The sequence below is a fragment of the Carex rostrata genome, chromosome 4 (assembly GCF_964058835.1).
Source record: "Carex rostrata chromosome 4, lpCarRost1.2, whole genome shotgun sequence".
In the NCBI taxonomy this organism is placed as follows: domain Eukaryota; kingdom Viridiplantae; phylum Streptophyta; class Magnoliopsida; order Poales; family Cyperaceae; genus Carex; species Carex rostrata.
Window position 1 is genome coordinate 3,269,395 of NC_135921.1, and position 11,798 is coordinate 3,281,192.

General features: G+C 29.1%; 1 protein-coding gene and 1 long non-coding RNA gene across 2 annotated transcripts; both read right to left on the bottom strand.

Moving 5' to 3' along the window:
• Positions 1–4,159: 4,159 nt before the first annotated feature.
• On the bottom strand, positions 4,160–7,253 carry LOC144552786 (phosphoglycerate mutase-like protein 4). Its single transcript, XM_078300779.1, has 6 exons — positions 7,043–7,253; positions 6,669–6,719; positions 6,473–6,583; positions 6,232–6,363; positions 5,534–5,609; positions 4,160–4,650 (listed from the first exon to the last, which is right to left on the bottom strand). Exons 1-6 carry the CDS (start codon positions 7,223–7,225, stop codon positions 4,424–4,426), a joined length of 780 nt encoding a protein of 259 aa, XP_078156905.1. The 5' UTR covers positions 7,226–7,253; the 3' UTR covers positions 4,160–4,423.
• Positions 7,254–11,067: 3,814 nt separating this feature from the next.
• On the bottom strand, positions 11,068–11,536 carry LOC144552441 (uncharacterized). The gene is made up of 3 exons (XR_013511152.1): positions 11,491–11,536; positions 11,216–11,262; positions 11,068–11,134 (listed from the first exon to the last, which is right to left on the bottom strand). It is a non-coding gene; the product is annotated as an uncharacterized LOC144552441 (long non-coding RNA).
• Positions 11,537–11,798: the final 262 nt, after the last annotated feature.

The window sequence follows — 11,798 nt, forward strand, 5'->3', positions numbered from 1 at the left end:
GCTTCTCTTATTGAGCCGAGCCGAGTTTGAACCGAACCTTAATCATTAGGCGCCCTATGTGCAACATATCGAGAGGTGTCCCTCACATATACGACGTGCCATTTTTCATTTTCTAATTTCTTTCAATTAAGAAGACGACTAAAAATAAAGAACCAAAATGTAAACATCAAAACATGTAATATATTTTAGATATAATTGAGTTTATAATCGAAACAATGGAGCTATGATGGCTACTTATTAGAAGTTTCTAGTATGTGAAGTAATAAAAACGAGCAAGTCTATGGTACTATCCATATTATGATTTGGCACCGTGCTACGGTTCTATATTTGAGTCTTTAAATCCTAACGATCGATCCGAACCGTTCATCTTGTTCTCCATATTAATATGTGTTTGGAGACCAAATTTTACAATTTTTGAAAATTTTTTACTATTTTTTTAGATTTATTGAAAATCACTGTGAATGGTCCAAAATTTTCAGATCAAGTGATTTTCTAAATATCTAAAAAAATAATAAAAAAAATTTCAAAAAATGTAAAATTTGGTCTCCAAACACATATTAATATGGAGAACAAGATAAACGGTTCGGATCGATCGTTAGGATTTAAAAACTCAAATATAGAACCTAGCAAGGTGCCAAATCATAATATGCATAGTACCATAGATTCACTCAATAAAAACTATATAATAAATGACCAAAAGAAAGAAAATGATTAATGTGGATTGATTATTGAGATCGCTAAAAGTTTTAGCTAGATGCGACATAGTAATAATAAATTAAACATAAATCAAACAAAAACAAATGAAATTACAAAAAAAAAATATTCAGATAATAGGAGAAACATATGTTAATGCAGGGGGTTTATCGTAAGCTTCGTAGTACCAAGCACAACCTTTGTGCTTGTATTTGTTCATCCTTAGTTCCTTACCATAGGAGCTGCACTGAGACATGTTCCCCATGAAGCATGAGATTCTCTTTTAATCTGATTGTGAGCACCAGATTGTTTGTTCCATAGCTTCATCTTTAGAATTAGTTCTTCTCATGATTTCACTTTGATCTAAATTATAATTAAAAAATGAACTTATTTAATTAAAAAAAAATTAATTGGTGAAGAGGGAACGTTAATTAAAATTGAACTGTTATCTACAAATTTGAATTAAATAATCAATTAACAATTCCTTCACAGTATAATGAAAACCGTAATTAATTTGATGTTGAGTGTATACATCACCTGCTTGAAGTACACCAGATTATAACTTTGTCACAGTTATTGTCTTGATTTTCCTCTAATATTTTAATTCTTTTTACGATGAAATTAAAAATCTAATCTTTCAAACTTTAAATACGGAAAATATTATAACTTTAGTCACTAAATGAAAAGCCTGTTCTTTCATAGATTCATTTGTTGGAAAACAATTGAAAAATGATTGAGTGCTTGCAACATAAATTTAAGCAAGCATACTATATATTAAGTTGAACAACAGTATAGTAGTTTAGTCACAAAAATTATGCTCCACAATTGATACAACATCAAAATTTCATGCTCAGCTGAAACAAAATTGATGCATGCAACGCCAACCGTAGGTAATAACTGATTGAGTTCCTTCTTTTTCTTATTTAAAAAAAAAAAAATTCTTTCCACCCTCGGAGATTCTACAATATACTTAAACGAGTATAATTGTACAAATATGTGTTTTCAGTTTTATTTGTTTAAAATCTCCCTCCATATTTCAGCCAGTTTGACAATTTATGAATTCTAAAAGAAGATCAACTCGATTAAAGTTAATTGAAGTTGAAATATTATACAAATACAAAGAAAATTTATAATGAATCAACTCCAGATAATAAATGCCAAATTAGAATAATTGTAGAGAAAAATATAAACAATTAAATTGCAATGAGAAAAATAATTCAATCATATGATTTTGAGACGTAATTTATCCATAATTGTTCCAATTTTGTATATTTGGTTGTGAGTGTCACTGTACAATATCAATATGTAAAATTACAATGAACAACTCTGAATATGTCACAAGTTTCATTTGTCTCCTTTGCTAATGTAATTTTCATTGAACTCCTCTTTAATTAATTTAAATAAGTAAAAGGCCGACATTTTTATTTTTACCCAATTAAAAAATTATTTTAATAATAATAACCAAGATTTATCAAAAATTTTAAAAATACCCAACCCGTGGAATTTTTCCACGGGTTGGAATTTTAATTCCCACCCGTGGAAAAATTCCACGGGCCAAACTTTTTTTTTTTTTTTTTTTAAAACAGAAATTTGTATTTATTTTTTATTTTTTGTATTGAAATATTAGAAATATTGGATATATTTCTTTGAAAATAGATGGAATACAATATAATTTGATTTATTAGAAAGACTGCAACAAATAACCCGGATCAATATTTTTCAGATCGGATTTTTCGCGGCTGTAAGAAAAATTAATATATTTCTTTATGTGATATTGGAAAAAAATAAAAATGCTTAGATTCCGAGTTATTGATCCCGGTTCAAAAGTCACTTCTAGGTAATCTAGAAAATATTATGATCTTTCTAGTACATTTAATTTATTAAAAGTTTTATCTATTTTGAGAATTATTTTTGAATAATAATCATTAAATAAATTAAAGTTTTTGTTTTTTTTTCAAAATAGATATAACTTTTAATAAATTAAATGTACTAGAAAGATCATAATATTTTCTAGATTACATAGAAGTGACTTTTGAATCTGGATCAATAACTCGGAATCTAAGCATTTTTATTTTTTTCCAATATCACATAAAGAAATATATTAATTTTTCTTACAGCCGCGAAAAATCAGATCTGAAAAATATTGATCCGGGTTATTTGTTGCAGTCTTTCTAATAAATCAAATTATATTGTATTCCATCTATTTTCAAAGAAATATATCCAATATTTCTAATATTTCAATACAAAAAATAAAAAATAAATACAAATTTCTGTTTTTAAAAAAAAAAAAAAAAGTTTGGCCCGTGGAATTTTTCCACGGATTGGGTATTTTTAAAATTTTTGATAAATCTTGGTTATTATTATTAAAATAATTTTTTAATTGGGTAAAAATAAAAATGTCGGAGTAAAAGGACCATAATTGTAATTCTGAAATGAAAGATAGGCAATAAAGTTTACAAAGTTCAAATGAATAAATTTATAAAAAATAGAAGAAAAAGACAATAATAACTAAAAAAGAAGAACAAGAAAAAAAAAATTGTATATATAATAAGGTTCTAAATAGCGATTATAGCGGCATAGCGGGGAGACAAAAAAAAAGCTATTGCGAATAGCGTAGCTATAGCGGAAGCTATTACACATAGCGATTTTCCCTTTTCAAACTTTATATTCTATATTTCTACTAATTATCAACATAATCAATATTAGAGAATTGAGGTAATAACTAAAAGACAACTAATCTAAGTCTATACTTTTTATCAATTACGCAAATAAGAAGGAAAAAAAATCTAAAAAATAACATTATTTAATAGTTTATACTTCATGGTATTACATATTATAATAAACAAAGCAATTAATTTTATAAGGTAAATGAAGTCAATATACATATTTAAACATTTTATAATTATAATAATAATAATCAAAATCAACTTTCAATTGAAACGAACGATAATAATTTTACAAATGAATACTATAAAAAGAGTAATCAAAATGAAAAATTAGTATTTGAATATTTCTTGATATAGAATGATAGAATAAATCACAAATAAAAATAAAAACATATAGTTTGGTTTAGTATACTTATCGTAGAAGACCATGTAGCACTAGAAATAAGAATAGAAGTAGATAAATCCATATAAATTGCAAAAAAAAAAACCATGTAGCATAGCGATAGCTATAGCAGGTCTCATATAGCGGTCAGCTATTATAGCTATAGCGGTCGTAGCTGAGTTAGCGCAATTTTATCTCATAGCTTAGCGTTTATGGTCCGAAAAAGCTATTGCTAAGCTATAGCGCCGCTATAGCTAGCTATTTAGAACCCTGATATATAATTATGCGCATGAGAAAAATAAAATAAAAGATAATTCTGAAAAAAAAAAGATTGTATATATAATTCTGAAATAAAAGATAGGGAATGTAAAAGATTGTATATATAATTATGCGCATGAGAAAAAAAAATGCAAAAATCTGAAGGTCATATAATCATGCATTCCATTTAGTCATGATTATATTCAAATCCGAAACCATAAACCAGAGCACATTACTTAAATTCCACATATGCAACAAATTATACTACATACGATAATCAGAGAACTGAATGAGCCTCAAGCAAAATCATTTGAAATGCCCATCCAAGAAACAATATAGCTTTCTCATCCCCCACCATCAAATAAGTGGTTTAAATTTTAAACCACAATTCTAACTCTACCCTGATGTCTTGTTTCGAAAAACACTATCCTGATGTTTTATCCCCACCAAATCCACTGTCAAGTGCACCTATTCCCTGAAGATGGCTGGTATCACCCCATTTCTTGATAAACCAATGGTTTTTAGAAGCAGAAATGAGAACCACATTGACTGAAGTATTCTGTATCTTGCCTTCCAATTTTCTATTTGGAGCGGCTTTTCTGTGCAGTTCTCTAATGAAGCCACCATGACTAACCACTACAACTCTTTCACCTGACAAATTATATTATATTAGGTCTATTAGAGCAACTGAGAATCAGAGAATCATAATTGTTATTTCATATTTACGGTAATACATACCTAATGACTGACATTAGAGACTTGAGAGTCAAGATTGAAGAATCTATAAAGCTATATATTATATACTACCCAGATTCCCAATTAGCTAATTTATAAACCTCATGTTAGTAATTGTTATCATATTCATAAAAAAATTATAAGTATCTAATTTTTCCATCAAAATTTGAAAATTGCAAGTTGAGAGTTTTTAGATCATGAAAGGACTAATTTACTCTTCTCTTGAAACGGACACTTTCTTATTGTCCAACTACAATCAATAAAAGCATTCTAATCAATCAAATGTTGACTGTTAATGTCATGGTTTTGCTAATGTATTGATAAAAAAAACTAAGTTATTTGTTCAAAAGTTAACAAATTTGAAAACTGGGTTATCCCAATCAATCAAATAAAAAATTAAAATTAGATTAACAAAAGGGGAAATGAAAAAAGTTATTTGTTTTTGGTGGGAAATAAGCAATTTTCAAATTTTGATGGAAAAATTAGATATTTATAAATTGTTTATGAATATGACACAATTACCGACAAGGCGCTAATAGATTAACTGAAATCATTAATTGAGAAGTTATTACATAAACTGAAATCACTAGGTGGTTTTATTTGGTACATCTGTAAAGCTCTACTAAACAAAAGGTAATGACCAAGACAGTATGGGTTTGACAATACAGGCGTGTACCACAGTCCCAATACTGGAGATGAGTCATGTGGTAACGAGACAATAATGCTGGAAGTGAATTTTCTGATAGTAAAATTAATTTAATTTTGAAAATGTAAAGCAACACCTTCCAAGGGTTTTTACCTTTGTGTTGGCTGGCTATCTTTCGGAAAGAAGAAATGCACCGCTGATGTAGTTGATCCAAACTTTCTCCACCACCCTTAATAATAATATTAGAAATGTTAGTATCAACATTTGCTAACATAAAAATCAAAAGCAGCCAATATCAACTGTTATCTAAGAGTAGCACTAGGGTGTTCCTATGTTCACCAAGTCTCTTTGTGAACTCAAACTCTAAAACCTTATTGGATTGACTTCAAATGGTGAATCCGAACCATTGAAACCCGTCAACCCTACGAGTGATGAGTCTACATGTGAAAATTTTAAATTTTCGAATTAAATTTTGTATAGATTCAAGTGGTAAAAAAACTTTAAATAAAATGAATGCATTAAAATTAATTTATAAACCTTCTAATTTTGACCATTCGACTTTATATATTAATTCTAAAATTTCAAAATTTTTACATGTAGACGCATCACTAGTAAGGTAGATGGGGTTTCAATGGTTTGGATTCGTCATTTGAAATCAATACGATAGGTTTCAGAGTTGAGTTCACAAAGAGGCTTGGTGAACTTAGGAACACCCTAGTTCTACTCCTTATCTAAAATAATAAAACCAGCTTCCAAAATGGAGTAGTTTGCACTCAGAGAGTTCCATATTTCATTTCCTGAAACTATAAGAAAATAAAATTCATAAAAACTAAATGTTATGGGAAAATTACTGGAATTTCTTGATCTCTTTTGTGTGATAAGAAAAGTTTATAAACATTAGGTTTCATCTTTTGAGCATCCACCAATGTCAAGCCTTGAAGATCTCCTAGATTCCTCTCTCTCAATTGTTGATCCAAAATAACCTATAATACAAAACAAATTAACAGATTTACAATTTTTCATAGAGAAAAAACAGAACCAAACTTTATCAAGTCTAAAATTAAAATATGCATCATGATCCAAAGTAATTACCTCTTTCAAATCACATTGGTTTGCAATAATCTGTGCAGTCTCAGCTGCTCGTTTTAGATCAGAGGAATATATGGCATTGAACTTAGGCTCCTTGGATAAGCGATTAGCAACCTTCCAAACATGTAATTAGAAATATATATAAATTAAAAATGATATAAATAGCAACTTTCATTGCACAATTAAAAGCATACCTTACCGCTGCTGCTTGTTGCCTTCCAATCTCATTTAATTCTGGATCCAAGTGTCCCTGTTCACACAATCGAAAAATAAAGAGGAAATTAAAATTTTGCCTATAAAGGTACCAATCTGCTGCTCTTACAGGAACAAGTTTATCAGAAATTTAACTTTATGTAGTAATTACTTCTTCTTTTTTTGGATAAAAGGCTTTGCGCCCGTTTCATTAGAGAATGTAGTAGTTAATTATCATCTCAATATTGCAATTTAAAAAACAAATCGAATTTCAACAACTTGATTTCGTCTCCCCCATGCCCCTTCTAGATTACTACTAAACGACCGAATTTGGGAAGAGATGAAGAGAGTTGAACAAAGAAGTATTGAGAAAAATGAGACCTGGATGATCCGAGAAGCGTTCCAGGAGGTCTCGCCGTGGCGCACCACCACTATCTCGGCGTATCCCTCCGGTATCTCCATCTCTTCCTCCGTAGCTCCGCTGGAAGACATGCTTGTCTTCGTCAAAACCCAACAGCGCTCGCCAGAAAACGCCAACAAGGGTTGCAACTTGCGAATTCGCATCCTTTGAGATATCTCATATTTTGCGTGACATTTTGGAAAATCTCAACCGTTCAAATAAGTTCTGCACGAATCTCAAGGCACAATAATACTGGTCTCTGGCTCCCTGCGCTATCCCCGACTAGGAACCGTACACGTCGGTCACGCAAAATACGAGACATCTCAGAAGATACGAATTCATATCCTCTGAGATATCTCAAACTTTACGTGATTTTATGGAAAATCCCAACCGTTTAAGGACGTTCTGCACGAATCTCAAAGCACACAAAATACGGACCCCCTACATCACCCCCGAATAGGCACCGGACACGTAGGTCACGCAACAGTTGGGATATCTCAGAGGATACGCACTCGCAACTTGCAAGACTACTCGAAGGGAATCTAGATCTTATGTTACATACTGCGACAATCAGATCCTGCTTTCGAATCGCTGACAGAAGGCCCAATGAAATCATTTTACTGTTTTTTAACCTAATCCATGTTGTATCATTTTATGGAACACAAAAATAATGATAAGCACTATTACATATTAATGTTCATTACAACATTTATATAGTTTTATTTATTTAATGATTAATTTTATATTAATTTAAATATAATAGGATCAATAATTATATCTATATATTTTATAAAAATATATACATGCATGACGGTTTAAAGTAATATAGTAATTCGTTTGTTATAGTTTGCGTTAGGTTACATAAGTTATTAATTTATTTGATAATTATTCGTCCCCATTACTCGTTTAATAAATAAGATATAAATAAGAGTAGAATATAAGTAGCAGTAATTTTTTTGTATACAAAAATATTTTTATCCGATTCTATTGTTTTCATTAATACCCCTACGTACAGAAAGATTCCAGTAGCACTAAGGCTAACAAATAAGAGTAGAACTAGGGCGTTCTTAAGTTCATCGAGTTTTTTTTTAAGGAAGCAGCTAAAAGTCCCCCAACTCCAGTCTCCCAAAAATTCCCGGACTAATTCTGTAAACATCAATACTAAATCCTGTAAACATCAATACTAAATCCTGTAAACTAATTCAACAAATTCTGTCAACATAAAACTTTCAATTATGTGTGGTCCCCAATATCTTCCACTTTAACTTCCACTTTAACCACCACTTTAACCACTTTAACTACTTTGATTGGGACCACTTTTAGACCTTTGACTAGGACCACATCTAGAAGATCTCTAATAATTTTTCAAAACTAAAAACTAACTATGACTACATTAAAACTTTGTAAACAGAAATATGTAAAAAATATTCGAGTTTTTTTTTCAAATTTTTTTTCTTCAAAACTTTATATTCGAAATTTTTATTTTCCAAAATTTTTATTTTCCAAAATTTATTTTTGAAATTTTTATTGGGAATTTTTTTTCAAAACTTTTTTCAAAATTCTTTTTTTTTTTAATTTTTCTTCAAAAATTTTTTTGTCTCCTTCTAGATACTATTAATTATTTTGAATTGAATTCTATAAACCTTACTACATAACTCTGTAAATAGTTTCGTTTAATCCTATAAACCGGTAAAAAAAATTCAATTTTTAAATTTTTTTCAATATTTTATTTTATTTTTCAAATTTTAATTTTTAAAATGTAAAAAAGAATTCAAATTTTTTTTCAAATCTTCTTCTAGATACTACTGCTAATTTTTTTTAATTCTGTAAACCTTATCACATAACTATGTAAATAGTTTCGTTTAATCCTGTAAACTGATAAAAATAAAATTCAAATTTTAATTTTTTCAAAATTTTAATTTATTTTTTAAAATTTGCATCTAAATGATACTTTCAATTGTTTTGAATTCTTTAAACCTAATGATATAAATATGTAGACAATTTCGTTAAATATTGTAAACCGGTAAAAAAAATTTGCTTCTAGATGCTACTTCCAATTGTTTTGAATTCTATAAACCTTATCACATAATTCTGTAGACATTTCCGTTGAAAACTGTAAACCAGTAAAAAAAATTCAATTATATATTTTTGGAATTCTATAAACCTTATCACATGACTCTGTAGACAGTTTCATTGAATACTATAAACCGGCAAAAAAAATTCAAAAATTTTTTTACAACTTTTTTTATTTTACATCTAGATGCTACTTCCTATTATTTTGAATTCTTTAAATCTTATTACATAACACTGTAAACTATTTATTTAAACACTGTAAATCTAATACATGAATTGAAGTACAAGCATGTAATGTATACAAACTATAAATCATTCACTCAGCCTTTACATCGGTTCTGGCATCAACCATGATTAAGCATCTCCTTGTAATTTAAAATTAAGTAAATAGATATATGTAAAAAAAATATATATATTGAGTTTCAACAACAATGAACCAAATACATAAATATTAGAATATCTATTACAATATGTAGGTTCACAGGATAATATTTCAAATGTTCACGGGATTATATGTGAATGTTCACAGGATTAGGACAATATGTTTATAGAATTTAACACATGTTATTATAGTTTTTTATATGTGAATTTCAACTATTTCAAATAGACGATGTAGATCCTATGACCATCTATATCTGGATTATATGTGAAAATCTATGTAAAGAGATTTTTTATAAAATTAGTACGTTTCAACAAGAATGAACCAAATAAAAAAAATATAATTTTAATTACTAAATGTATGTTCACAGGATAATATGTGAATGTTCACAGGATTATAAGTGAATGTTCATAGGTCAATATGTGAATGTTCACAGGTCAATATGTGAATGTTCACAGGATTATATGTGAATGTTCACAGGATTATATGTGAATGTTCACAGGATTAGGACAATATGTTTATAGAATTTAACACATGTTATTATAGTTTTCTATATGTGAATTTCAACTATTCCAAATTGACAATGTAGTTCCTATGACCATCTATATCAGGATTATATGTGAAAATCTATGTAAAGAGATTTTTTATAAAATTAGTACAATTCAACAAGAATGAACCAAATAAAAAAAATATAATTTCAATTACAGTATGTTTGTTCACAGGATAATATGTGAATGTTCACAGGATAATATGTGAATGTTCACAGGATTGAATGTGAATGTTCACAGGATTATAAGTGTTCACAGGACAATATGTGAATGTTCATAGAATTATATGTGAATGTTCATATTATCGCTCATGTATTTATGTATTTATTTTTTTTATTATTTTATTAGTGCGCAACTCCCCATCCGTCTTTTCGTTAAAAAAAAGGAAAAAGAAAAGAATAATAATATTTTAATATTTTCTAAAAGTCTCGACCTTTCGACTTAGGTTTTATTCCACTGTTCTTCTATAAACTCGCGACCTTTTCGAAGTGTAGGTTTTACTCCGCTGTTGTTCTATAAACATAGATCATTTGTCGGATATATTCGAGTGATATATTTGTGTATTAGGAATTTGAATAGAATGAAGAAAATAGATGATCCTCCTTATGTAGCCTCTGCCGATACTGAATCTCATAATTCCAACAATACTGAATCTGTCGAGAAATTAGCGACTGTTTCTAATACTAAATTTTATCCAGCAATACTGAATCTCATAATTCCAGCAATACTGAATTTTATCCTTTTTGATGTGCTGCGTGAAAGAACTAAAATTTTATATTTTTAATTCTGTAAATCTTACTGTAAATCTTTGTAAAGCGGTACTCTAAATACTATAAACATAACAACTAATCTCAAAAAACACATACTATTATGTCTAACAATGAGACATAATTCTTACATAAAACAAAATTAATTACCAATAAATAACATAAATGTTTTCCACCAAACATAACATTTTCATCAGATGTTGTACTGTTCAAAAAACCTGATGTGCTTTGTGTCGATTAGATATGCTCGCCTAAAGAACCAAATCCCTCAGTTTGGATGTATCAAAAGACGGTGAAGGATGGATACTACAGATAAAAAAAAAACCAAATTAAATGAGTATTAAGAAAGTAATATTTATTTGATAACAATGTTCAAATATGAATAACCTTCTATTATTTGTATCACTAGGAGTATCATCCTCATCGGGTGACACCTAAGGAAGCAAAAGGAAGAAAAAGAAAGATAACACAATTCAGCACAACAATTACACTTTTTTTGTGTACACAGTACCAGAATGCACCTGTGTAAGCCAATATTTAAAAATTCAAAAGCTAAAAATAATAATTCGTCGACAGAGCTGACAATACAAGTAAAATTGGCACGATTTAGTTTTATAAAAGTTAAAAAATGAAGAAAATACAAAATGAAAAAAGATCCTTACATTAACTACTCTGACCAAGAAAGACGACTGTTTTGCAGGATTCCTTACATCCTCGCAAGTTCATGTGCATCAAAATATCCTCTGGTTTCTCCACATTGACATCCATGGCATACCTACATCAATGCACTGATAAAAGCAAATTAACACAATTTTTTTTGTCAAACAGGTTGTGGGCATCAAAAAACAAGGAAAAGTTCTACCTTGCCAGGAGGCGATATGAAATGGTCCCACAGTTCTTTGGCAAACCCTGGCTTCGTGAACTCTGGCACGCCGGCCACTTTGAGGTTCCTGAGCACCTCTTCATATAC

Bases quoted from the DNA above. Each gene is read 5' to 3' on its own strand.
- LOC144552786 (XM_078300779.1), bottom strand. From the start codon at position 7,225: ATGCGAATTCGCAAGTTGCAACCCTTGTTGGCGTTTTCTGGCGAGCGC. The intron at 6,584-6,668 runs GTAAGGTATGCT...CATGTTTGGAAG, and splicing joins GAAGGCAACAAGCAGCAGCG to GTTGCTAATCGCTTATCCAA. The intron at 5,610-6,231 runs GTAATTTTCCCA...ATTATTATTAAG, and splicing joins AAAGAGATCAAGAAATTCCA to GGTGGTGGAGAAAGTTTGGA.